At 44.9% G+C, this 27,905-nt stretch overlaps 1 protein-coding gene across 2 annotated transcripts; it reads right to left on the reverse strand.

The window, feature by feature from the left end:
- Positions 1-5,285: 5,285 nt before the first annotated feature.
- LOC115458089 (extracellular matrix protein 1-like) lies at positions 5,286-27,905 on the reverse strand. 2 transcript variants are annotated; one of them, XM_030187908.1, is made up of 7 exons: positions 27,824-27,905; positions 17,521-17,604; positions 13,839-14,161; positions 12,649-13,140; positions 12,171-12,391; positions 6,804-6,891; positions 5,286-6,402 (listed from the first exon to the last, which is right to left on the reverse strand). In XM_030187908.1, the coding sequence occupies exons 1-7, from the start codon at positions 27,870-27,872 to the stop codon at positions 6,220-6,222; spliced, it is 1,440 nt and encodes a 479-aa protein (XP_030043768.1). In that variant the 5' UTR covers positions 27,873-27,905; the 3' UTR covers positions 5,286-6,219. The 2 variants fall into 2 exon arrangements, with proteins under 2 accessions (XP_030043768.1, XP_030043769.1); XM_030187909.1 differs by lacking the exon at positions 17,521-17,604 and having other exon boundaries at positions 5,287-6,402; positions 27,824-27,902.

Consider the following 27,905-nt stretch of genomic DNA (forward strand, 5'->3'; position numbering starts at 1 on the left):
ACAGAAAGGATGATAGATACGTGGAATGCCCTCCCGCAGGAGGTGGTGCATTAAAAATGTGTGGGATAAGCATAAAGGAATCCTGTTTAGAAGGATCAGATCCAAAGAAGCTTAGCAGAGATTAGGTGGCCACACCACTAATTGGGAAAGAAAGCCAGTGCTGGGCAGACTTCTATGGTCTGTGCTCTGATCGTGGCTGAATAGATTTGGATGGGCTGGATTGGAGCTTTTCAGGGGTTTTGATGAGAACGTCCGAAATTTTAGGACAGTGCCGGGGAGAATTCTACGGTCTATGCCCTGAAAATGGCAAGGACAAATCAAGATCAGGAATACATGAAGTATCACATACCTTATGCTATGAGTTTATCTTGGGTAGACTAGATGGACTGTACAGGTCTTTGTCTGCTGTCATCTACTATGTTACTATGGTACGGAAGAGAAATAAGGAATAAATGGGACCAGTGATATTACACAGCAAAATCCAGGGGAAAAGAACTGGCGCACAACACAGAACAATATTCAGTTATCCACTACCAAAGCTTGCCTGAATCACCACCAGCTGTGTAATTCTAAACTGGAGCTTGCTAATCACATTGCAACAATGATGAAGCACTTTAAGTGGAAATATAGTTTTCCAACATGATCCTCTTTCTCACCATATGACAAAAAAAAAAAAAAAAGACTCCAGGCCATTGTGTAAGAAAACCACTGCAGTACAATGAGTAAACAAGAGCAAAGTCCGGAATAGAATATGGAATGGTTCCAGATGAAGCATATGGACTAACCGTGGCCAGTTCCGACTGTGAACAGAAAGAACTGGATCTACTCCTTCAAGAGAAAAGTACAGAGCCCTAGAATTAATGATGATTGAACACCAGAAAACTATACATTCTCAGATTTCTGGGGATTAAGAGGCAGTTTGTGTTGAGGGATCCAATCTGAAATCCAAGCAAGGTTGTCCAGCAGCTGGGATCATAAGGGGCAGCAGTGGGATTTGAACTGGGCTCCTCTGATTCTCAGATCACTGCTCTAATTATTAGGCTACTCTCCCGAGGGACTAATGATACTTTAAAGTTGTAAAAATAATACAGGAGTCTCAAACTCTTTTTTAACTATGTAACGATTCTATTAGTACTGTACCGCCTGAGCACAGCTCTGGTGTACACTCACTTGTGAGGTTTAACCTCTTCACGCCACGTCTGCGATGGGGTGAAGCTTACCCAATAATTCTCACACAACCAGTTGTAAATTCAGAAACTTCTCTTTATTTTTTTTCTTTACTTCAAATGACAGACAATATCACAGCAGAAGCAGTGCACAAATAGTGCACAAATAGCTTACTAAAACATAAGAAAGAAAAAAGATTAGACGTGGGAAGAAGAGCTAAGTCACCTGGCTTCCCAAGTGCCCACCAGACTATCATTTTATAGGTTTTTCACACAGCGCTCTATCCCTTCCCTCTCATCTGCCTATCTATTCTTTACACCTATCATCTCTCACCCAGTCTTCATCCCTCCCATGTTCCAGAATAATCTCTCTCGCTTTTTATCCTGTTTCTTTGTCCTGTTTTCTTCTCTAAAGTCCTAACATTCCAGAGTCACTCCTGGTACCTTCCTTTATCTCAATAAAATACAAGCTGAGGATGCTGTAGCAATATGGAGCTGATATTAAAGCACATATCTCCATGCAGGCTTCTTTTAAGCCAATTCATACATTTAAGTCCCTTGCCTGAAGAGCTTATATCATCACCATTTTTGCCATGCTCAAAGTGCACTGAACTCCTGTACATTCTCATCAGGACTGCCACACAGTTCACACACACTTGTTGTTAATGTTTTTAAACTATGTGACAAATAACTAAAAAGAAGACCTGTCTAGGCCAGTGGTTCCCAAATCTACTCATGGAGGCAGCCCAACCAATCAGGCTTTCAGGATACCCACTATGAATATTCATGAGAGTGATTTGCATGCAGTGGAGGAAGTGCATATAGATCCCTCTCATGAATATTCATTGTGGGTATCCTGAAAACCTGACTGGCTGAGGTGCCTCCAGGACCAGGTTTGGGAACCATTGGTCTAGGCCATTGGCCTGCTTTGGTCTACCTTCCCGACAGCAACAGTACCAATTCTTAACTAGGTAGACACTTCATGGGAAAATGGGGCGATACAGTTAGCTTTTTACTAACAGAATAATTAGGAGCCCACTGAAGAGACTTGGGTTCTGGCATACAGAAGACCACATCCTGATTTATTTATTTATTTGTATCTCGCATTATCCCAAACAGAGTTCAGGTTCAATGTGGCTTAAAATCTAGACAATTTAGCACAAAGGTATTATAGATATAAATCTTCTGATAAAGGAACTATGTTGAGTAAATCTTCTAAATGCGGCCATATGAAACTTTACAAAAATTAGTTTCTGAATTATTTTACAAGGTTGTATTGTGTAACAAACATCAAATTATAAGCAGTTATACAGGTTAAAGTTTGAAACGACATTTTACATAAAAGTGGTTATTCCTGTCTTCCATTATCTTGTAGCAGGAACATTTTGAAAAGAATTTTTTTTTTTAACAATTTCCAAAAGGAACTGTAATCATGTACAGATCTAACAGCCTTGGAAGAAGATTCCACCAATTAGTACATTGAAAGGAGAAGTCATCAGAGAGGGCTGTTTTGTAAGCAATCTCTTTACAATTAGGTTGATGGAGAATTAGGAATTCTCTGGATCCAGGGATGGAATTATGTGTAGGGATTGGAAAACAACCCTAACATGAGCAGCAAAGCTAACTTAATCTTAGTCAAATGACACAAAGCATGCCTGAGATGTCTATATCAGTCCCGCGGGAAGGAGGGATCAACTAAGCCAGTCACACCCCAAAGGTCTAAAAGTATAACATGGCTGTTTCATCCCTTTCAAAGAGAACCAGAGGATCGTTCATAATTAAAAGCATCCCCGAATCTGCACTCAACTCTTGTCAGAAACCTGAGTGGCTTCAGCACATGACAGCACTTACAGAATCAGATGGCAGAGGGCAACCCAGTCTGCCCACTTTGCTTCACAGCTAAGGCTACTTCATCTATTCCAGGTTTTTTTGTATTCTGTTACCATTTTTGCTTCACCCAGGAGGCTGTTCGTGTATATCCATATCCACCTCTCGTTCTGTGTTAGAAATCTCTCCTTATGCCACTAAATGGTTTTCAGATGACACTAACCAGAAGTTCCACCCAGGACTAAAGGAGGCTGCTTTCCAGGATGTAGGGGTGTGTTGATCCAGGAAAACACAGCTCTCAGTCCTGAAAACGTAGTGTGACTAGGGCAGACGTACATACAAAGCTCCTGACCCTTCTTTCTTTCTGGACAGGCAGGGGCACAAGTGTGTCATGGGACGAAAACCTTTTTAAAATCACAGTGTCTGTGGAAGACCATATTCAGAGAGACTTGAGACTAATAACCGCATCAGATCTCCTCTCTCTTGGGGTGGAGAAGGCTGCAGAGTCCGTACTCATAGCCCCTGGGGTGGGGGCAAAGCCTAGGCATTCTATAATGGCACCACGCACCGAGTGCTCAGATTTAGACCTGTGATTGCACAGCTCCATGTGAAGCCCTAGTGCAAAGCCCGACACTGGAGTGACTGCACTAAAGTAAGTGTGATAGAGGAAGAATCCTCAGACCGTTGCAAATGAAGGCTCATTGCGCCAGACCCGAGTCTTTCTTCTGATTGAGCTGGAAGTGTAAAGAGCTCACTGCAATGTATGTGATGCAACATGGGAGGACAGAGACACCATGATTAAACAATTCATTTTACAAACATTTTGTATCCTGCACATTGAGATTTAAAGAAAACATCCCACATATGAATCAGTCACAGTTAGTTTCCTTATGAAGTTTTATTGAACTCCTCTTTATCACAGTAAAATCGTACAGCAAGGTCTGAAAAGTGCAATGAAATTAAGAGAAGCAAACAGGTTCCAAAGAAAAAGGGTGCAGACTAGTTTCAGAGCTGCTTTCCCATGAGAAACTATTAATTGTATCTGTATTTGGTAAGTAATAAAATTGCTTTTCTCATACGTGGCCTTGGTATTTTATCACTCCAAATTGTGGGTGGCTGGTACATAATAATTTGTGGTGGTGGTAAAAAGATCTAAAAGGACTGGAGCTACGCAACTCTCGCTAGAGGTGGGCAGGTTAGGGGGCATCTCTGAGCCAAGGTTCGGTGATTTACATTTTCACCCACTGGAAAAAAAATACAACCCTGCAGCCCTGAAAGCCTGCTCCAGCTCACCATAGGACACACCCCAGCTCCTGGCTTGGAGGCTAATGGAAAAGAGGGAGAGGGAGGGATGTCTCGGAGAAATCACAGAAGTGCAGCTGAGGCTCATCCTCAAGTCATTGGTGCGGCCCCCCACCTGGAGTACTGTGTTCAGTTTTGAAGGCCGTATCTTGCTAAGGATGTAAAAAGACTAGAAGTAGTCCAGAGGAAGATGACAAAAATGATATGGGGCCTGCACCATATGAGAAGAGACTGGAATATCTGAATCTGTATAGCCTAGAGGAAAGAAGGGACAGGGGAGATATGATACAGACGTTTAAATACTTCAAAGGTATTAATATAGAAACAAATCTCTTCCAGAGAAGGGGAAATGGTAAAACTAAAGGAAATGAGCTGAGGTTGCGGGGTGGTAGACTTAAGAGTAATGTTTGAAATTCTTATTCACGGAGAGGGTGGTCGATGCCTGGAATGCCCTCCCAAGGAAGATGGTAGAGACAAAAACAGTGTCGGAATTCAAAAAGGTGTGGGATGAACACTGAGGAATCCTATTAGAAAATAGATGGTAGAAAACAAAAATAAATAAGAAAAAGAAAACCTTAAATGGTTGCAGGGGGTGGATGTGTCAGTGACAATTGGATGGCTACTCCGGCTGTGAAGAACTAAGGCCGGTGACAGGCAGAATTTGTAGGTCTGTATCTGTATATGACAATTCAGTTTAGGATAGGCTGGAAAGGGCTGAAATGGCAACTTCAGTAGCTGGAACCGAGGACAGTGATGGGCAGACTTTTATGGTCTGGGTCCCGCAAATGACAAGACGGATTGGATAGGCTGGAGTGAAACTTTGCCAGCAACTCTAATAGGTGGAACATAAGGATAGAGCCAAGTGGACTTCTACGGTCTATGTCCTAGAAACGCCAAAGAAAGACTCGTGATGAATTATATAATATCACATTAATTGTTGATTTAATCATGAATTGATAACAAGTGTGACTGTTGGGCAGGACCGTTCAGGTATTTATCTTTCATGCATATTCATTGTGGATATCCTGAAAACCTGACTGGCAAGAGGTTCTCCAGACCGGACTTGAAAAACACTGCCCTACAACACCTGACCCTTTCTAGCGTCAGCAGTGGCCCCACTTTCATAGCTAGGAGGGGGTTGGGATTTGAAAAGTAGGTGATTGGTTAAAAACCAGGGAGGAGTTGGGAATTGATGGGAAGCTAAAATCCAAAGGTAGTTACACCCTCTCTCCCCAAAATGCAGCAGACAATAATGCATCAAAACGGAGAAGTGGATAACAGCTTATAATTATAGAAAAATCAATAACAATGCTAGGGCAATGCTGGCAGCCTGACACACTAGCTTCGGGGGAACAATCCCATCAGCCAGATTTTTCTACAAAAGAAGAATTCCATCTGACATTTTGCACCCAGAATATTTCCCTTGATCTCAAGCTGTGTGTATCCTCTCTCCAGAAGGAGCTCTCTGGCATCTGGGACAGGTGAGACCAGTCTGGCTTTACCCCAGTGCATGTAGGGAGATGTAGTTTATTTTCTGAGGCTCTGCATGCTGTGAAGGGCAGAACCAAGACAAAAGCCATCTGAGTGAGCCCTAAGATTTGGGCTGGCTAGATGCAGATAGCAGGACACAGCAGAAAGGGGCTGAGGAAAGGATCTCAGTGGCCTCATTCACTAGGAGACAGCGAGGGACAGTTAGCTACCTCTGGTGATACCAAAACAGGTTCCCTAAGCATAGGGGATTTGGGGTTGCATTAGGTAATGTGCCCCCCATTACTGTGATGGTCACTTTTTTTTGCCAGCCAAAGAGAAGTGTAAACCAAGTTGTTCCTCTCTGAAAGGCACCTTGCACACTTAGTCCTCAGCCTCCCATACACAAAAAGCTTAAACAACTCTGCTGGTGAAGCGCTGTTCATGGAGGACCCCCCTACACCCCCATTGGGGGTTCTTGCTTGTTGTTCTCCACCTCTGTGTTGGCAGCAGCTATGGAGACCTTATCCAGGTAGTTCCTGCTGAAGCAGGAGACACGATCTTCCTGCTCACAACACTTCAGGTTGTCCTTCCAGGAACTTCTCTTAGAGGTGCACAAGGTTTCAATGGACTCTTCCCTCTGCATAAATGTCAAAACACACAACAATAGATTTGTGATGAGAATTTCAAAATAGCAAACCACCACTGAACCCTTTCATCTGATCGGCTGAAAACAACCCTGTGATTTCACTTAGTCACAAGGATGTTGTCACTGGACCACATCAACTGGGGAAGACACTGCCCTACAACACCTGACCCTTTCTAGCACCAGCAGTGGCCCCACTTTCATAGCTAGGAGGGGGTTGGGATTTGAAAAGTAGGTGATTGGTTTAGATAGATAGATAGATAGAGATATCTTCAGTAGAGATTTATTCCTATCTAGTCCAAGCCACCCCTCCTTTAGGGATGTGAAATTATTTGATTTTTTTACACTGGTTTTTGACTCATCAGAAAATTAAAAGTGGCAGCAACATCACTCACTTTCTGCTCTGCACAGCCCACTCTGTCTTCGGAGGAGATCCAGCAGCAGTTCTCTGTGATTTCCTTCACCAGTAAAGAGATCTGCTTCCTAAGAAATGAGCGAAGAGTTAAAACAGGCTGTCACATCTTTAGTCTCCTGAGTTTCCAAAATCCCAGCTGCTAAGCAAAGTGTGTGAGTTTGTGTTGCTCTGGGAGGGGTGGTTATCATTGCTGAGTTTAATTATCAAAAGCTCAGGGTGGGGGGCACTTAGGTGTCTGAATACCTAATGGGGAGGGGGAACTGATGGTGCCCATGCATGCTTAACTACATAAGTATTAGCACACTGGGACGGACCAAAGGTCCATCAAGCCCAGCATCCTCTTTCCAACAGTGCCCAATCCAGGTCACAAATACCTGGCAAGATCCTGAAAAAGTTCAATACATTTTATGCTGCTTATCCCAGAAATAAGCAGTGCACACCCCCAATTGCCCTGGGTTTGAAATAGTTTATGTGTGTGTGGGGGGGGGGGGTGGCGTTCCAGAGAGGACTCTTCAGCTGGCGGAGCTTTGGGATCCCTACCAACCACACTGACCTATGTGTACTGCCACTGGGTGGGCCTCTGCCCACCCAGACCATGCCATGGCTACCTCACTGGTGCCCTCTCCCCATTAAGTGTTCAGACATCTAAGTGCTCCCCACCTTGAGCTTTTGATAATTGAACTCAGCAATGACGATCAACCCTCCCAGTGCAATCTTGTAAATATACAAAGTACTTGAGATGTAAAACTTTTATATAGAATCGCACATACATAATGAGAGAAACGTCATTGGTAATCACATGCTGATGGTTCTTTCACTTGTCTGGCTGCTCTGCTTAGAAGACTCCACCTCCTCTTTGGTGTCAATCCCCCCCTCCCGCTTCAGACAGGAAACAGGCAATGACATCAGTGAGTGCGAGATGTGGCAGATGGAAGCTTGTGGGGTCAGCGCAAAAATGAATCATTGCAGGCACTGGGGACGCCTGTAAGGTACACCAGAGAGGGACAAGGCTTAGAGACAGAAGGGCAGATGCCGGGATGCCGCAGAGGAAAGAGGGGAGAGAGCAGTGTGGTGCCGCCACTGGGTGGGTCTGAGCCCACCCAGGCCCACCAGTAGCTATGCCACTGCTGGGAAGGAAATTCTAAGACCATAAGAATAGCCATACTTGGTCAAACCAATAGTCCATCTAGCCCAGTATCCTGCTTCCAGCAGTGGCCAACCAGGTCACAAGTACCTGCCAGAAACCCAATTAGGATCACCATTCCATTCTAACAATCCTAGGTCAAGCAGTGGCTTCCCCTTATATCCATCTCAATAACAGACTATGGACATTTCCTCCAGGAACTTGTCCGAACCTTTTTAAAACCCAGATAAGCCAACCACAGTTACCACATCCTCCGGCAATGAGTGAAAAAATATTTCCTCCTATTTGTTTTAAAAGTGTTTCCATTCATTTTCATTCGGTGTCCCCTGGTCTTTGTACTTTTTGAAAGAGTGAAAAATCGATTCACCTCTGGCCATTCTACACCACTCAGGATTCTTACCTTCCCTTAAATACCTTCCGCAATTTGGTTCAATCCACTTTGCTTACCCATGTTGACTATTGTAACAGCATTTTCATTGGATCCAAGGTTCAAATCCTGAAAAAAATTCAGACCTGCCAAAATACGGCTGCCAGACTTATTTTTGGTAAGTCACGATTTGAGAGCGCAACTCCTCTCCGTGAAAAACTCCATTGGCTTCCTATTAATGAACGTATATCCATCAAGGTTTATACGCTAATTCACAAGATTATCTACGGGGAAGCCCCGGGTTACATGTATAATCTGATTGACCTCCCAGCCTGAAACAGATCAAAATCTTCTCGAACGTATCTCAATTTGCATCTTCCTAATTGCAAAGGACTTAAGTACAAGACATATTATGCATCCAACTTTTCCGTCATAGGCAGTGAACTCTGGAATGCATTACCAAGATCCATTCAATTAGTCAATGTTCTTCTACCTTTCCGAAAACTACTAAAAACTTACCTCTTCAAGCAAGCCTACACAAATAACCTAACTTAAATTTACAAGACCTTATTTAATACCGGACCAGACTATAAAACTGAATCTGGAATATCCTCCCCATTTTTTTCCTTTATTATATTCCTTCTTCCTACCCCTCCCTACATTATCTAATACATCCCCCTTCCTATCCCTCCCTAATATTTTCCCACACTAAACTACATGTTAATCCCTATACACTCCCTCCTACCATTCCCCTAACTCTTCCATCCTCCTCCTTGCCCACCTTACCTATACACACATAAACGAGTACTTCTTTACCTACAATATCATAGCTGCATCCATTTTGTATCACTTTGTTAACATGATTTTTATGTAAGCCACATTGAACCTGCTATTGAGTGGGAAAGTGCGGGGTATAAATGTTACAAATAAATAAATAAATAGACCTCAATCATCTCCCCCTCAGCTGTCTCTTTTTCAAGATGAAGAGCCCTAACCTCTTTAGCCTTTCCTCATACGAGATGAGTTCCATCCCCTTTGTCATTTTGGTCGTTCTTCTTTGAACCTTTTCTAATTCTGCTATCTCTTTTTGGGATACGGTGACCAGAATTGTACGCAATACTCAAGGTGAGGTCACTCCATGGAGTGATACAGAGGCATTATAATATGTTTGTTCTTATTTTGCATTCCTCTCATACAGCGGTTCCCAAACTGTGCGCCGCACCGAACTCTCTGGGGTTCCGCAGCAAATCCCGACCACCCTCCCGCCACCACCTGAACCGCTACTGCAGACAGCAGTGGTGGAAAAACAACAAAAGAAAAGGATGTGTAGGGCTGCTGCATCCTTCAAGCATGTGCTGTCAGTGCTGCTGGTCCTCTGTCCCCGGAACTGGAAGTTGACGTCAGCGGGAGTAGAGGATCAGCAGAGACGACAGCACATGCCTGAAGGTTGCTGCGGCCCCGTGCTTGCTTTTTTTTTTTTTCTCGTGGCCACTGGGGACAAAGAGCAGACGGCCTTCGGGACTCGCTTTTGCTGCCAAGAAGGTTGGAAGAAAACAGGAGACTGGATGAAGTAAAAAAAAGTTGAAGCCAATAGGTCAGTCTCTGTTTCCCCTTCCCATTCAAAACCTAGCAAGCAAACCTATGAGCTGCTGCATCCACATTGTCATTCTTTATTGTTGGTATCATTTTTTATTTAATCTTACTTATATTTTCAAACATGCTGGCTTGTGCAGCGTACGGATGAACACTGAGGAAGTATAATAACAGAATAACTTTTCATACATAAAGTAGTAATTTGTTATACATCGTAATCAGTGTGTCATTTGGAGGGGCTGGTTATAGGGACACCCTAGCACTGTTATATTTGTGCAGAGAAAAAGATGGAGTCCTGTGTTGCTGGGGGGGGGGGGGGGAGGAGCTGCGAAAAATTGCTTGGACACGAGGGGTGCCATGAACCAAAAAGTTTGGGAACCACTGCTCTCCTAATAATTCCTAGTATCCTGTTTGTTTGTTTTTTGGCTGCAGCTGCACACTTTTGCTTGAGTACTGACCCCCAAGGCGGACCCTAGCATCAGATAACTCTGATTCGGATTGTTCTTTCCAATGTGCATCACCTTGCATTTGTCCACATTAAATTTCATCAGCCATTTGGATGCCCAGTCTTCCAGTAATTTTTCACAATCAGCATGCTTTTTAACAACTGAATAGTTTCGTACCATCTGAAAATTTCATCACCTCACTTGTCGTTCTGATTTAAATATGTTAAATAGCACCCGTCCCAGTACAGATCCCTGCTTCAATCCACTATTCACCCTACATTCTAAACCTGTCAGTGTCACTTCTTTTTGGAAATTTGTGCTAGAGCACGGGAAAAAGACATTTAACTCCTTGGAAGGGGAGGGGGGCCCTGGAGGTGTCTGAACCTCCATCTTGAGAAAAGCTCCATTTCTCGGGGTTCATATCTCCAGGAGCTTCTGAGCTCCTAGCCTCGGGCAGGCTACATGCCAGGTTTTATGTTAAATACTGAAGAACCATCTAAAATCAAAGCTGTGAATTAAACACATGGATATTGGGTTGAAACTCACGTGGGACACAACTGTATAAAGAATTTGCTTTCAGTTTCGCCTCCCATCTATTTATCCCAATTGACTTTGTACTACCCATGCAGGGCCACCAAGAGGGGGGGACAGGGGGGACAAATGTCCCCGGGCCTCCAGAGGGGGCCCGGCGCCACCGCAGTCAGGCCCACCCGCCGTCGTTCCCGAACTAACTAACCTTAAACGCCTCCTTCCTTTCCTTTCAACACCTTCGCGGCAAGCAGCAGCAGGGCAGGCCACTCCTTCCTTCCGTGTCCCGCCCTCACCTGACGTAACGTCCGCGAGGGCGGAGCACGGAAGGAAGGAGAGGTCTGCCCTGCTGCTGCTTGCCGCGAAGGTGGTGAAAGGAAAAGAAGGAGGCATTTAAGGTTAGCTCAGGGCCCGGTAGCGGGTGGAGGGGAGGGGCCCAGTGACCTCGGGTGGGGGGGGCCCGATGGCGACCTCAGGTGGGGTGGGTGGGTGGGGGGGCCGGGGGCGGCCTTGTCCCGGGCCCGGCTCTGGCTCATGGCGGCCCTGTACCCATGTTGTCCCCAACTATATATCTCAACGGCACTGGCCCCTTGGCTATCTTTAAAGATGTTTCTTTGTATTATAGGACCAGCGTCAGCATCATATCTGTGTTATTTGAATGTTCTAACGTGCAGTTTTTAGGTGTTTCATGATACTCACACTGTCAGCAAAAACAAATAAAATATCTGTTACATGAATGTTCTTCAATGTCGTCTATTATGGTCTCATTTGTTTTGTACTGTCTAAGGTCCTCCCAAGGGGTATCCCTAACCACACCCTCTACAAAAGACATTACACGATATGATACCCCAAAGCGAGCCTTCTCCAGAGTAGCCCCCCACACTGTGGAATGCACTCCCTGAAAGGCTCCGCTTAACCCAAGATTATTGTGTTGACATTGTAAGTAGTAACTATGCCATACTTTGTTTTGTTATTTGAATATTTTTACTGCTGTAATTGTCTATTGCTTATGTTTGAGTTATTCTTACTGTCCACTGCCTTGAGTGAATTCCTTCAAAAAGGTGGTAAATAAATCCTAATAAATAAATACACATCATGAGAGCCTGCAGAAGGTCCAGTTTCTACAGCTGATGACAGAGGTGCTTATCTGTGTACCTTTTCAAGAACTTCAAACTATCTGATTCTACTGAATGTTTATTTTTCTGGTGGGGGAACTGGGATGAGTTGTCAGAAATCTCTTGTCAACACAGTCAAAACAAGGGTACGCACTGTTTGCTGAGGAGCTTCATTTCTCCACACAGCAGCTGCAGGACTGGCTGATGCAGCTCACTCAGGCTGAGTGTCTGGATCTCCCAGTCATAGTTGGGGTGGGGAGCTTTGCTGGAGAAGCAGCTGTACATGGCAGTGCTGCTTTGCTCCTTGCAACACTCATGGTGTCTCGTCTTCACTGAGACCTCATCATCACAGAACTCTTCGAGAACCTTCTCCCACTGCAAAGAAAAATGAGAGGAGAGAGAGAATGAGCAAGAACTGAACCAGAGAATTCTACACTTGTGACCAACCCAGAGATCACCATGTGTGATCAGCTTGTACAATCCCACCCGTTCTCCTGCTCTTGGCACTCACTGTCACTGTACCCCATGCTCTCTCCCTTACTCCCAACACCATGACCCCTCTCTTTCCCCATCCACTTGTTGCACCCTGTGCATTCTCCCTCTCCCAACCTCGCACTCTTTCCTACACTCACTGCATCATGGGCGCAGGAAACATCCTCATTCTTGCAGCATTTTTTAAACTGGGCTTCCAACTGGTTGATGGCCTTGGCCTGGCGTTGCTGTTGGCCAAAGTAACTCCGAGGAACCACATTCTTTAGGTAATTGGACCGGAACTTCCTCAGTCTGCAGATGTTCTCAATGGAGTCAGCGTTCGGTTCTCCAGGCGGGAAGAGTTCCTTCATCTTCTTTTCCAATGCCTCATTAGAGTTCTTGCTATGGCACTCAGAGGTGCCTGAGGTACCATCGGTAGGGCAGGGAGCTGGGTTCTTGGCATGACGCAAGAATGAAAAATTGACATTGTCCTCATCAGAGAAAGCAGGGGGAACAGGTGAATCATAGTTGGGATATGGTGCCTGCCTCTCAAAGCAGGAGTATGTGGTAGAATCACTCTCTTCACAGCAATCGTACGGAAGGGTCTTAATGGAAAATTCCTCCCGACAGAAATTATACAGGACATCTTTCCACTGAAACAATAAAAGCAAGAGAGCTCAGGCCACAAACATACCCAGCCATAGGACATCATAACCAGAAAAAGATTAAAAACTATTTGTGAATTTACATACTGAGACACAGAGGGAGTGAGAGCAATAGGATTTGAGAAAGCTAAAGGGAGAGTAAGACAGGCAGAGACTGGAGACAGATTCTGTATCAGAGACAGGGCAGAGGGACTGAATGGATGTCTGCATCTGGACAGGAAGGGCAGGTTGAGATCTGGTGGGGAAGAGAGCTAGACTGGAAGAGGAGAGAACATGAAACACATTTCTCAGTGGCACACGCTATCCCAGATCTGCCATGTGTGCTACTAGGGTGGCACCAGTGTGGCAGCCAGTGTCTATGGAAACTCATTATGCCCAGTGCAGGGCCTTGAGCATTTGGGTTCCACCCGCTCTGAACAAGGCCCCACACGATGCAATGAGTCTTCTCTGCACTCTGCCACACTGGTGCTGCCCCAAAGAGGGTAGGGAAGGAAAGCTGCTGAACATCTTGGTTAGAAGGGGTGAGGAAATGGGAAATGCAGGATAAGGAAAGGAAGGGGAGATGTTGAACAGGAGGAAGAAGGGCCTTGAACCATCCCTTTTTTGGGGGGGGGGGGGGGGATGGCTGAAGTTTCGCCTAGCTTGTCAGATAGTGACAAGTGTGATGCAGCAGGTAGAACACTCACCAGGTCCTGAGCACAGCTCAGTCTCTGGCTCTGGAGGCAGCAGGCAGTGAAGCCCTTTTCCAGCTGGTTTATAGCATCCCCCTGGCGACTGAGATGGCCAAATCCCCTCTGAGGCAGGTTGTGCGGCCCGTAGTTAGATTTCACCCTGCTTCGCTCACAAATGTTGTCTATGTTGTTTTCTGTGGGTCGGCCAGGAGGGAAATTAATCAGGGTGTCATCCAGGGGAGCACCGACACCACAATGCATACCCCAACACCTGGACTCGAATCTTCTGCCTCTGGGCATGAGCACTGATTCCTCTTGAAGAACGAAGGGCGCATCAGCTGCAGAAACAAGAAACAAAACATTTAAAATATACACAATGCCTGGGTTTATGATGCACATTTACATTCTGCCCTCTCATCTTCAGGACCACCACCCCCATTTAAAATGTGCAGGTCCATGGTCATGGTGCATACACTGCCATGAGGAGGACATGGATATATGCGAGAAGGTCATCTACTCCCACTGAAGCCAACAACAAGCTCCAGGCCAAACACTGAAATTGAATTGTGTGTCTGGGGGTGCCAGTGCAGTAAACCAGGTTGAACTGATGCCCTGGTGCTTATTGGCAATCCCATCTCATTTCTTCCTTTGAAGAAAATCTTGAAAACTTGAAAATCTGGAAGTGGGCAAAGCTGTGGGGCCGGATGAGACACATAGCAGTATCTGAATCTTTAGAGATGGGAGAAGTTCCTCAGGACTCAAGATGAGCTGATGTGGTCTCTCTTCACAAAAGCGGGGTCAGGGAAGAAATGGGAAACTACAGGCCGGTAAGCCTCATGTCGGTGGTAGGAAAAATAATGAAGTCACTGCTGAAGGAAAGGATAGCTAGTGGGCTACAGGATCCGAGGCAACATGGCTTTACCAAAGGAAAATCCTCCCAAACAAATCTGACTGGGTGATCAAAGAACTGGATAAAGGAAATGTACTAGATTGAAGTTACTTGGATTTCACCAAAGCCTTTTAATCGGTATCTCAAAGAAGAGTCATGAATAAGTTGAGAGGGCTGAACTTAGGACCCAAAGTGGTGAACTGGATTGGAAACTGGTTGATTGACAGAGGGTGGTGGGCAATGGAATCAGCTTGGAGGAAAGGAAGGTGAGTAGTGGAGTGCCTCAGGGGTCGGTGCTGGGACCAATTCTGTTTAATATATTTGTGAGAGACATTGCTGAAGGGTTAGAGGGAACAGTTTGCCTTTTTGCGGATGACACAAAGATAGCCAATAGAGTGGATACCCCAGAGCGAGTAGAAACAATGAGAAAGAATTTCCAAACATTGGAAGAATGGTCAAGAGTCTGGCAGTTAAAATTTAATACTCAAAATATATATATATAAATATTCATTTACATACTTTTGAGAAATTAATTAGGTTTCTATACTATGTGATAGTGCTCAGTTCCGGGTGCATAACATTGAGCTAATGCATAACTCATTAAATAGCACCTACGCCCACCATCATTGCACTATGCGTCCCTACCTCCCTACCGCTTGTTTTTGATAAATCGCAAACCTCTTCGCTGTGTTGTCACATGGAGCCCAAAGTGGGTGGCACCCTTGGCTATGCCACTGTCACCAACAACTGCCCATGTGCCGGCGTTCTGCCGAACTGGAGCAGGCTGTAATTCAGTCTACATCACAGTATCGCCAAAAAATATAATCGTTCCCCTGAAGATACTCAGAGCGAAACATGTATGCATGTAGGGAATGGGACTGAGAGAACTAAGACAGAGAACACAGTGTGTAGCACTACATTATTCACAGATAGGACTAGGAGCGTGCTGTCCCACATGTTCTTTAGTAGTGCTGATAGGACTGGGGAGCATGGAATAAGCAAAAAGAAAAAAAAGAGTTGACAACTTGAGCCATAACCCACCAATCAGCACTACTAAAGAACAAGATAAGTGAAAACTTTAGAGATTTTATAAGCTTTTAAAATCATAGCATATTGTAGTGATCTTTGACTGATATATAAAAAATCTTCCATGTTACAACACAGCAGAGAAGTTTGCGATTTATCAAAAACAAGCTATCACATATATATACTTTTGAGAAATGAATTAGGTTTCTATACTATTTTGAGCATTTACTAATTGAGAAACTGGAACTTTTATTTGATTCCCCAGAGTGTAATAATAAGTTCAAATTTAATGCCAAGAAGTGCAGAGTGATGCACTTGGGGTGCAGAAATCAAAAAAAGATGTACCAGATAGGAGGGGAGAGATAGGTAAGCTCAGCTTAGGAGAGGGAGACCTTGGGGTGATGGTGTCCGAGGATCTCAAGGTGATGAAACAATGCAACAAGACGGTCGGTGGCCATGGCCAGAAGGAGGCTAGGCTGCATAGAGAGGGGTCTAACCAATAGAAGAAAGGAGGTGTTGATGCCCCTGTACAAATCGTTGGTGACAGTGGCGTAGTCAAGGGTACCATCCACTTTGGGCTCAGGCCCACCCAGTAGCAGCACACCTGTGATGTGGTTGGCAGGGATTCCTAAGCCCCACCACCTGAAAACTCCCAACAACTGTCACTCCTGTATACCTTATAAATAGCAGATCTTCGCCTGCAGCAACTGATACATACTACTTCTCTCTGACATATTCCTGCCTATGCGGAAACAGGAAGTTGCATCAGTGGGAAGGCTGTGGGGCCAACAAAAGCAGTGTTTATTAGTTGCTGCTCGCTGCCAGTGAAAATCTGCTATTTAAAAGGTATGCGGGAGAGGAGGGATGTTTGAGAGACCATATGGCATGCAGGTGAGAGGAGAAACCAAATCACCTGTGGGACAGGGTGGGGTTCTTCTGCCCACCCATCTTAGGCCCAGGCCAAACCAAAATTGGGTGTCTGGCTATGCCCCTGGTTAGTGAGGCCCCACTTGGAGTATTGTGTTCAGTTTTGGAGGTTGTATCTTACTAAGGATGTAAAAAGACTGGAAGCGGTTCAAAGAAAAGCTACAAAAATGATATGATGTTTGTGTAGCAAGATATATGAGAAGAGGTTTGCTGACCTGAACATGTATACCCTGGAGGAAAGGAGAACCAGGGGTGATATTTGAAAGGTATTTGAAAGGTATTAGTCCACAAACAAACCTTTTTCAAAAATGGCATGGTGATAGAACTAGAGTACATGACTTGAGGTTGAAGAGGGACCGACTCAGGAATAATGTCAGGAAGTATTTTTTCACCAAGAGGGTGGTGGATACCTGGAATGCCCTCATGTGGGAAATGGTGGAAATGAAAACCACAACAGAATTCAAAGATGCACTGGACAAATACAAAGGCATCTTGTTTAGAAGGAATCGATCCAAGGAAGCTTAGCAGAGACAAGGTGGCAACACTCGTAATTGGGAAGCAAAACCAGTACTGGGTGGACTTCTATGGTCTGTGTCCTCAAAATGGCATGGACAAATCAAGATCAGGTATACATATGGAGTATCACATCATACCTTATGTAATGAGTTAATTTTCTCAGACAGACTGGATGGACCATACAGGTCTTTATCTGCTGTCATCTACTATGTTACTATGAAAACAGATTCAGACTGACTTGCACACTGAAGCCTGGAGCTGCCTTGAGCAGCTCATACTTGGCAAAGATGTCCTACCCAGCCACTCTGTGAAATGACCAACTCCCTGTTTAGCAGGTACCTTCTTGCTGGTAGACACCTGGCAGTTCTGGTGCAATTTCTCTCCAGTGTCCATTCTCATCCTCATTCCTCTGGAACACCTTTCCTGAAAAGATGGGAAAAAAAACCAAGAGGTTTGAAGTTCCAAAAGAAACGTATCCATCTGGCTCTCATAGTGGGCTAAAGTTCATAAGAGGAGCCACACAGGATGGGACCAATGATCCATTAAACCCGACATCCTGTTTGAAGTACTTCCAAGTGACCCAGGTTAGACACTGTCAATGATCCCAGTCCCATTCATTCTCTGTTCCAATTCCCGAGTCTGCCTAGGTAATAATTCTCGCTGGACCTTCTTCAAATCCATTTCTATTACTAGCCTTAAATAAATGCTCTGGCAAAACACTGTACCGTTTCTAGCGTGGCACATTGAGGGGGGTGGCGGTTACTGGCACAAGATCCACAACTTTTGTAGCCTGGACACACACCCCCCCTTCTCCCACCACATGGGTGCTCAGGTCACTGAATGGCTCAGTCATGTATGTGGCCAGGGCTGGATGAGCTCCATTTTAGGTTTGATCCTAGCTTGACTAAAACAAACTTATAAATTCTAAAGTGAGATGCATTTTTCAGAGCAAACACAACGAGTGAATAGTTATCACTGCTGTAACCTCTCCCTGCTGACATTTGATTTATTTGATTAACTGATTTGATATATTGCTTTTTACTTAATTTCAAATTAGTAAACCAACACCTGAATCTCAAAGTGATCTTTGTTTACAAGTATGCAGCCCTTATGAGTTCAAAAACATCCAGAAGTATGAAAACCACACTACAAAGTTTTTTTTCTAGCTCAGTTGATACTAAGTGATATCATGGAGAAATTCAGACAGAGCAGGGTGCAGAATGGTGAAAGGCAGAGTGGTACATGAAGACAGGAAAGGATTGCAACAGAATGGTACTTCTGTTAAGAACCTATGAGACATTCATATGTAACATAGTAACATAGTAGATGACGGCAGAAAAAGACCTGCACGGTCCATCCAGTCTGCCCAACAAGATAACTCATATGTGCTACTTTTTGTGTATACCTGACTTTGATTTGTACCTGTGCTCTTCAGGGCACAGACCATATAAGTCTGCCCAGCACTATCCCCGCCTCCCAACCACCAGCCCCGCCTCCCACTCTGGCACAGTTTTTGGGGGAAATGTTTATTTATTTATTTATTGAATTTGTATCCCACATTTTCCCACCTACAGTATTTGCAGGCTCAATGTGGCTTACAAAAACCTGTTATGGCATTGCCATTCCAGGAGACAGGTACAATTGGTGTTACAATAAGATCATGGACGAGAAGAAAAGAGCAGAATAAAGTTAGAGAAAGGTGACTGTCAGAGTAGGGTGAAGTGGTAAGGTGTTATAATAAGCTATGGATTCTCTTTGTAGGCATTGTTGAAGAGATAGGGTCTGGCTGATAAATTTGATGCCACCAGTTTTATCAGCTCAACACCATCCTTGAAGCTAGGCAGAGAGAGTGATGACTGTAGAGGTGACTGTCAGAGTAGGGTGAAGTGGTAAGGTGTTATAATAAGCTATGGATTCTCTTTGTAGGCATTGTTGAAGAGATAGGGTCTGGCTGATAAATTTGATGCCACCAGTTTTATCAGCTCAACACCATCCTTGAAGCTAGGCAGAGAGAGTGATGACTGTAGAGTAATTTGTATCTAAATTTTAGTACTGTTGTTTGCATTTTTTTTAAGTTAACTTTGGAGCCGATATTCAGCAGGAAATAATTGGGAAGGAGAGGCTGTTGCCTGGTTACATAACATTAACTAGCTGTTCCTCAGATTTTCAGTGGCACATAACCAGATAGTACCACTGAAAATCTGGGGAGACTTCTGTGGCTCTATACAGTTAGAGCTGGGGGTCCAGGGACGGAGCCTAGCTAATGGATTGCATTTTCAATTCTACCCACCTTACTTTTCACAGAACAAGTAGCTCCAGGAAAAACCAGTTGAAGTGACTGTGTGCATTCTGTAGCTATAAAGAATTTTGAAGTTCAGTTAAGCACTTGCTTGTGCTTTGGAAAGTCAGGCAAGACCTGGAGGTACCTTGTCTTAATGTGGATGGTTTAAAAATGGCTTCCTTCCCATCACCTATGTTTGACTTAGTCTAATCAACGAGCCTGCCAAAAGTTATCTAGTACCTTTTCAGGAAGTGTTACCTTGAACTCCACAGATAACATCTGATCCAAACCTTTCGTTGTTGCCCCTCTACTGGCCACTCATACTACCCTATAAAGCCTCAATTCGAATCCTCAGTGTTATCTTTGATTCAAACCTCAAACAGATTCTGTTCTCCGTTCATCTTTTTTGCACTCCACCAAATCCATGCTCTCTTCTGTCCCATCCTTACTGTGGCCCTCCTCATTTCACTCATTGATTACTTTATCTCATTTTATGCTGGGATCCTCCTTTATTCCTTCAGGTACAATCAACCGCAGTTAAACTTCTCCAAAATGTACACAGGTTCGACCATGTCATTCCCCTCCTTCAATCTGAACACTGGCTCCCCGTCATATCTCAAGTCAAAATACAAACTTCTGGTTTACAAATCACGCCTCCCCCTCAGCTCCTCATCCCCTACACTCACTTGTGCTTCCTCTGTTCAGCCAACAATGACCTCCTTACAATCCCTCCTGCCTCAGAAGAGTGTTGAGAGATAGGAACATAAGTACTGCCATACTGGGAAAAGACCAAGGGTCCATCAAGCCCAGCATCCAAGGGTTTGTTTGAATAGGAACGATTTCAGGATTTTTGCAGAATCTAGCATATTCATGTATATTTCTTATTTTTGGTGCTAAGGAGTTCTACTATTTGGTTCTTAGGTAAGTGAAGTCTGCAGAGTGGACAGTTTTGTAGATCACTTTTTTTGCAAATTGGGAGGTGTAGTCTGAGACAGTTTCTTGCCTCATATTTAGTGTTTCTTTGAGGTAAGTTTATTAATGGTACCATATAGTCTGGAGCTGTGCCATTTAGGATTTGAAAGATAAAGGTACATAATTTTCAAAATAAACAGGATCTTCCCCCTTTTCCCTCCCAGTTCCTGTGAGCAGGGGTTAAGAGGCAGCCGTATGATCTATGTACGTTGAGGCAGTCCCATAATGGACACGGTACACAGTAGTACGTACCCCGTCCCTCTAGTGTGGAATATATTATTAGATTTGAATCGATAAATACTGATAACCCCCCCCCACCACCACCACCACCAGTTAAAATAGTTGTTGTTTTTTTTTTTTTTGCAACAAACACCACTTCCCCTAGTAGTTATCCATCTTTCTGTGGCCATGGCCCAATTTGTGTATCCACAAAAAGTACAACCCCCTCCCCCCCCCAAGTGTAGGCTAAGTAGTATCTGTGCCATGAAAACACCAGTTTCTGGTACCCTCACAAAACACAATCAGCTGAAAACAGGCACCTAAATTTACATTTTCTAAACACCTAAGAATAGAAGCCCTGTGTGTACCACAGGACAGTGAAAGGTTCTTGCTGCCTGGATCCCTGGGAACAGTCGAGACAGGATTTCTGCAGTGCATGTGCCAGCATCTGTGACCTAAAATCCAGCATGAGCCAATCCCATCCCATCCCGTGAGCCAAGTCCACAAATGACTCTTTAATTGCAACTGTTGCTCCCAGTGAATCAGAGGACTTTCTGGGGAGGGATGCACAAAGAGGGAAAAGTGATAGCTTAATATTTTAATTGGCCCTTTATAAACGCTTTTTTAATTAAATACTGAACACTACAGAAAGGGTAGCAATCTATGAGCGATGTGCATATTTCTTGGAGGTCTACAGGTGAGGTGGTGCCTCTCTGTTACTTGGAAGCATGTTCCCTTAGAAGAGTTGGTGTTCTTGAGGCAAAGGACAGATTGTGGAGGTTAGCTCTACCATAAAAGACTAAACAGTTGTAGAAGACAGCTAAAGAGGAGGAATGCAAAGAAAACCTGCTTTGTAAATATTTTTTTGGCATGTATTCCCATCTCTCCCCCCTCTCCCACCCTCTCCCACGGGAGATGCATGGATAAAACAAGTTTTCTTACTGGTTGGGATAGGACAGGGGTGGTCAACCTTGGTCCAAGGGCCCACAACCCAGTCAGGTTGTCAGAATTTCCACAATGAATATGCATGAGATCTATTTACACACACAGCCTTCACTGTATGTAAATTGATCTCATGTATATTCATTGGGGAAATCCTAAAAAAATGATTGGGTTGTGGCCCTAGAGGACCAATGATGACCACACCTGGGATAGGGGGTTGCCTCTCCCCCCTCCCACCCCAAGGACATGACTGCCTGCATCCCCCAGGTTAGGAGATCTTTTAATTCAGGCATTAAAGCAGTTTTCATTCAACATACATTTTAGTGCATCAGTCTTACAAAGTCAATATCCCACCCAACAAATGATACAACACAGCAAGCAAAAGACTACAGGATGCTGAGTCACATGTTACATTTCTTCCTTCACTCTTCAGCTGTTTTCCTTTCACAGACAGAGCACCAGATTTATAATATCAGGAGTAGGGTGGAACCAGCTTTATTACTCAAAATAATCCTCTCATCCCAACACAATACGAACAAACCCACAAACATAAACACCCTAGACTACACCCTCCCTATCTCAGACAGCCTGAAAATCCTCGGTGTTACTATCGACTGCAACCTTACACTTGAGGGCCAAGTTAACTCTACAACAAAGAAAATGTTCCACTCAATGTGGAAACTCAAACGTGTGAAACCATTCTTCCCGAGGGAAACATTTCGCAACTTGATACAATCAATGGTACTAAGCCATGTAGACTACTGCAATGGAATTTATGTGGGATGCAAAGAACAACTCATAAAGAAACTTCAAATGCTCAAAACACAGCAGCCAGGCTTATAATTGGAAAAACGCAATTCGAAAGCGCGAAACCCATCCAAGAAAAACTACACTGGCTACCAATCAAAGAACGTATTGCTTTCAAAATCTGCACCCTGGTCCATAAAATTATCTACGGAGAAGCCCCGGGTTACATGACAGACCTCATAGACCTACCAACAAGAAATACATTCAGATCATTGAGCCTGCCATGAGTGGGAAAGCGCGGGGTACAAATGTAACAAAAAAGAAAAATAAAATCAGCACGAACATATCTAAATCTCCACCACCCAAGCTGCAAAGGACTCAAATACAAATTAACTTATGCATCCAGCTTCTCCTACATCAGCACACAACTGTGGAACACACTACCAAAAGCTGTGAAAACAATGTACGACCACCTAAACTTCCGGAAATCACTAAAAACCAATCTGTTCAAAAAGGCATACCCCTTCGACCCAGCCTAAATGCCTAAACCTTGCAACACAACCAAACCAAACCCGGAAACAGACATTGCATAACTCTTCCTCTCTGCAATCCCCCAATGTGTCTATAACACATGAACCTATTCAACCACAATAACTCTTTGTATTTGTTTCTCTGCCGGAGATGGCGAACGCCTCTACGGTACTATGTAAGCCATATTGAGCCTGCAAATAGGTGGGAAAATGTGGGATACAAATGTAACAAATAAAAATAAATAAATAGCACTAAGACAAGCAGCCACTCCACCAAACTTAATAGGTTGCAGATGTAAAGCAATTTTAAGAAGATAATTGTGCAGTTCATGCACAATTTAGGTGTGGAATCTGTTGTTGGAGGACGTGGTGAAGGTAAATAGTACAGTTGGATCTGAAAAAAAAGGTCTGACCGATTTCTGGAGAACAGGTCCATTAACAGCCGCTGGCCAGGCAGCTCTGGGAAGTGGTAGGGAAGGGATCACCCGCTTTGGGATCTGTGGGCTATTTCCAAGTGACCTGGACTGGATGCTGGTGGAGCGATGGTGCTGAGCTCAATGAGCCACTAGTCTGGCCACATTTGGAACTTTTCTCCTTGTCGCTGCTTTGTAACAGACACAGTGTGACCAGGATGCAAGGCCAGACCTGTATTTCTGACAACTCCCTAATCCCTTGGCTCTCAACATTCCTTCTATTATAACACACTTGACAGACAATGTTCATGTATGTGACACAGACTATTAAAATTCACAACAAATATTCCTAAATATTTAGTTGTTTGACAGTAAGTTTAGTGTGAATTTGCTCTACCATTCAATTCCATATCAAAAATTGTATGCAGCTCTTCAGTTCCAGATATCAGACCATCATATACAACAAGTATCTATATATTCAGATTCTGTCATCATCTCAGTAACAGCAACACAAAATCTCTCCACTGACAGATACTGGGAAGCAACACAAAACCCTGCCACTATGCTACTCTGAAACTGTGTAGCAAACAGAACCTACTACCAGTGTATTCGCAACTGTTGTCAGTTAAGAGCTGGTGGCAACATATCATTGTGGATAGTGGGGAAGCAAAAATAGGGTCTAGTTATGGAGATTTCAAGATCGTCAGGATCTCAGGTCTGGCTATGCCACTGTACAAGCCTGTGCTTTCCTTAAGGACCTTCTGTGCCTGTAAGGTGGAGAGTCCAGTCATTTTGGGACGTCCCATTTAAGTTGGGTGGGCCTTTCAAAACTACACCTCTCCCAACCCCTTTGCCCTGCATCTGTCTCTCTCCTCTGCCACTGAATCCAACAATTGCCCCCCTCCCCTTCCTTCCCGGTATACTTTAGCTCTTTCACGGACGGACAGCAGCAGCTATGCACATCTGTTGCCTGCGCAAGGCTTACAGGCTTTCCTTTCTTCTCTGGAGGGATGCAGCAGAGGGAAGCCTGCAGAAAACTTATAGGATCAGTGCAGGCAGCTGATGTGCATTGCTGCTGCTGTCCAGAAAGGAACCGAGATACACTGGGAAGGGCGAGGTTCAGAGGGGGGGGGGGGGGTGTTCTAGGCCATGGGCAGGTGGGGGGAAATGCCGGATCTGGATGAGGGAGGGGAGCGAGGTGGCCACTGCTGAACTGTTTTGGAGGACCAGATTGAGTGGGCCTGTGCCCACCTGTGTCACTGCTATACCAAATGTTTTGTGACACACTCCCCATTTCTAGGGGGCATAATTGAACGGGGGGGCGCCCAAGTTTTCCTGAGGGCATCCTCGCAGGACGTCCCCACAAAGGGGCGGGGAAATCTGTATTATCGAAACAAGATGGGCGGCCATCTTTCGTTTTGATAATATGGTCAGAGACGCCCAAATCTCCACATTTAGGTCGACCTTAGAGATGGTCGTCCCCGATTTTCGGTGATAATGGAAACCGAGGACACCCATCTCAGAAACAATCAAATCCAAACCCTTTGATCATGGGAGGAGCCAGCATTTGTAGTGCACTGGTTCCCCTGACATGCCAGGACACCAACCGCACACCCTAGGGGACACTGCAGTGGACTTCACAAATTGCTCCCAGGTGCATAGCTCCCGTACCCAGTATGCTGAGCCCCCCAAACTCCCCACAACTGTACACCACTACCATAGCCCTTAGAGATGAAGGGGGGCACCTACATGTGGGTACAGTGGGTTTGTGGTGGGTTTTGGAGGGCTCACATTTACCACCACAAGTTTAACAGGTAGGTGGGGGAGATGGGCCTGGGTCCGCCTGCCTGAAGTGCACTGCAGTACCCACCTAAAACTGCTCCAGGGACCTGCATACTGCTGTCATGGAGCTAGGTATGATATTTGAGGTTAGCATAGAGGCTGGAAAAAATATTATTTTTTTTAGGGTGGGAGGGGGTTAGTGACCACTGGGGGAGTAGGGGGAGGTCATCCCCGATTCCCTCCGGGGGTCATCTGGTCATTTAGGGCACATTTTTGTGGCTTGGTCATTAAAAAAAGGACCAAGTAAAGTTGGCCAAGTGTTAATCAGGGACGCCCTTCTTTTTTCCATTATTGGCTGAAGACACCCTGTGTTAAGCTTGCCCCAGTCCCACCTTTGCTATGCTTCCGACACGCCCCCGGGAACTTTGGTCGTCCCCGCGATGGAAAGCAGTTGAGGGTGCCCAAAATCGGCTTTCGATTATGCCGATTTGGGGGACCCTGGGAGAAGGACGCCCATTTCCCGATTTGTGTCGAAAGATGGGTGCCCTTCTCTTTCGAAAATGAGCCCAATTGTTAGAGGACCACTGCCCTAGCCTGATGTATTCTGACACCTGCAGTGCAAATGTTCCAGGGCACAAACTTCAAATCCCACATTGCACTGGAATGCAAGTTAAAAAAAAAGGTCTGGTCCAAAATATCCCTCCTTGAACTGGGACACAGGGCCACTGTGCTTTTTCTGTCTGTTTTTACCTAGATTGTAAGCTCTTTGAGCAGGGACTGTCTCTGTGTGTCTCATGTTCAGCGCTGCGTATGCCTGGTAGCGCTATACAAATGTTATTAGTAGTAGTAGTAGCAGCCCCTGCACGCAATAGCTCTTCAATGTTTGCATCATTGCTTAAATTGTATCTCATCTGCGACATAGCAGATGGAGATGTGTGCATAGAATTTCTGCAGCTGAGGGAGATTTTGGTGGGTTGTGCAGGGTAATTCTGGGTATGTACAACAGTGCTGCCTGTGAAACGAATGACCTGCTTAAGAAGAGGGTCTGCCCTTGTTTATCTAGGACATTTTCGTTCTCTTCCTATAAGCAGAGCTGAGAACCAATTGGCAAAGAGGCCATTGTATAAATAAAGAGCTATATAAAATAGAAAATCTATGCTCTGAATTGGATAGTTGTCTCCTGCAGTTCCTTTTTTAAATCATGGATCAATAATGGAGAATTTTGTCAAAAAGTACAAACATAATGCATTTCCACCCCCTTTAAGCCTTCTCTTCTTCTTTCCTTCTCTCCAGCAGTTCCAGATGTTGGCAACCCATCCAGGGCTATCTTGGGACACCCCATGTGGTAATTTCACCCGGGACAGGGAGGATACCATGGCCACTATGGATATCGGCCTTCTTCATAGTCACGACACAGCTATTACTGAATCCCTAAGACTCAAAATCCCAATATATACTGCAAGGAAAAGGTACTTACCCATCATTAACACCGCTCCTGCTTTCCCTATTTCTCCAATCAGTAGGGCACTGTGGCACCCATAACACCTTCCTACATCTGCATACTGTCCATTATCTGATTCTTCTTCTGAGGTCAATCTTGAAGGACTTGCCCTCAGAGGAAACTGAAGGACACAGCAGGGGCTCCAGTGGTAGGGGAGTGAGATCTTGCTAAGGATCCTTAAGTACTACAGCATACAGGGTTATTCTACTACCTCTGTTACCACCTCTGGCATCACGATGGAAATATGAGCAAGAAACTGCCAACAAGGGTCCAACTTATAAATATTGGAAGGCATGCAGACAGAGATTCTCTCTGCAACAGCAAGAGTGTGTGTGTGTTGGGGAGGGGGGAACACCTCTTCCAGTCTTACTGAAAAAGTTATCAGTTTCTACATGTCATTTAAATCTTTTACCCAATTTTACTCTTTCAACACACCTCCTTGCTCAGTTTATAGCACAAACAGAATATAAGGTCCAGCTTACATTTCTGCCCTCAGCACACAACTATTCCATGGCATTTCTGCTTTCAGCCCAAAACATCCATTTAGCACACAATGCAGCTGGTAGCTTCTACAGCCCCAACACCTAACACCAGGGTCAGCTTAAGCATTGGATCAGGTGAGGCTGTGGCCCAAGGTGCTAGCGATTAAGGGTGCCAAAATACCCAGACTCTGACCTCACCTGGTCTACAGGTTAAGCCTTTTCTTCCTCCTTCTGGTTCCATCTCTCCTATTCCTTTCTTCTGTCCCCCCTCCCTGTGGGTCCCCCTCCTTTCCCTTCCTCTGTCCCCCTTCACTTCTCACTACCTTATGGTCCTGTAAAGTTTATGTTGGTCACTGGCAGCAGTAGAATGACAGGCTATCTTTGGCCAGTTCCTCAGTCTTCCCTCTGCTGCATCCTGCCCACAGGAAATTGAATCAGAGGAGGCACGATGTGGCACAAGGAAGACCCAGGGGCTGGCCGAAGGCAGTCTATCAAACTGCTGTTGCTGCTGCCAGTGATCAACATAAATTATACAGGACCAAGGAAAAGTGAGAGAGAAGTGCCAGACCCACGGGGAGGGGGAGGGAGAGATGCCAAACCCATAGGGGGAGGAAGGGGTGCTGGAAGCGATGCAATGGGGGTGTGTGTGCTGCCAAATAATTTGGCTCAGGGTGCCACCATCCTTGAGCCAACCCTGCCTAACACTGTCCAAATATTGCAGACAATGTGGACATACAGATGTAAAGCTAGGAGTCCAGGCTCCGGAAACTCACCTGCCTGAGTCAGACCAAGCAGGCAGGAGACCTGCAGGAGCTGCCACATCTTTAGTCTTTGCTGATCTGTATCTCTCTTGCT

The sequence above is a fragment of the Microcaecilia unicolor genome, chromosome 14 (assembly GCF_901765095.1).
Source record: "Microcaecilia unicolor chromosome 14, aMicUni1.1, whole genome shotgun sequence".
Classification (NCBI taxonomy): domain Eukaryota; kingdom Metazoa; phylum Chordata; class Amphibia; order Gymnophiona; family Siphonopidae; genus Microcaecilia; species Microcaecilia unicolor.

Bases quoted from the DNA above. Each gene is read 5' to 3' on its own strand.
- LOC115458089 (XM_030187908.1), bottom strand. From the start codon at position 27,872: ATGTGGCAGCTCCTGCAGGTCTCCTGCCTGCTTGGTCTGACTCAGGCA. The intron at 17,605-27,823 runs GTGAGTTTCCGG...CCATCTTTTCAG, and splicing joins GCTTGGTCTGACTCAGGCAG to GAAAGGTGTTCCAGAGGAAT. The intron at 12,392-12,648 runs GTGAGTGTAGGA...TTTTCTTTGCAG, and splicing joins TTTCCTGCGCCCATGATGCA to TGGGAGAAGGTTCTCGAAGA.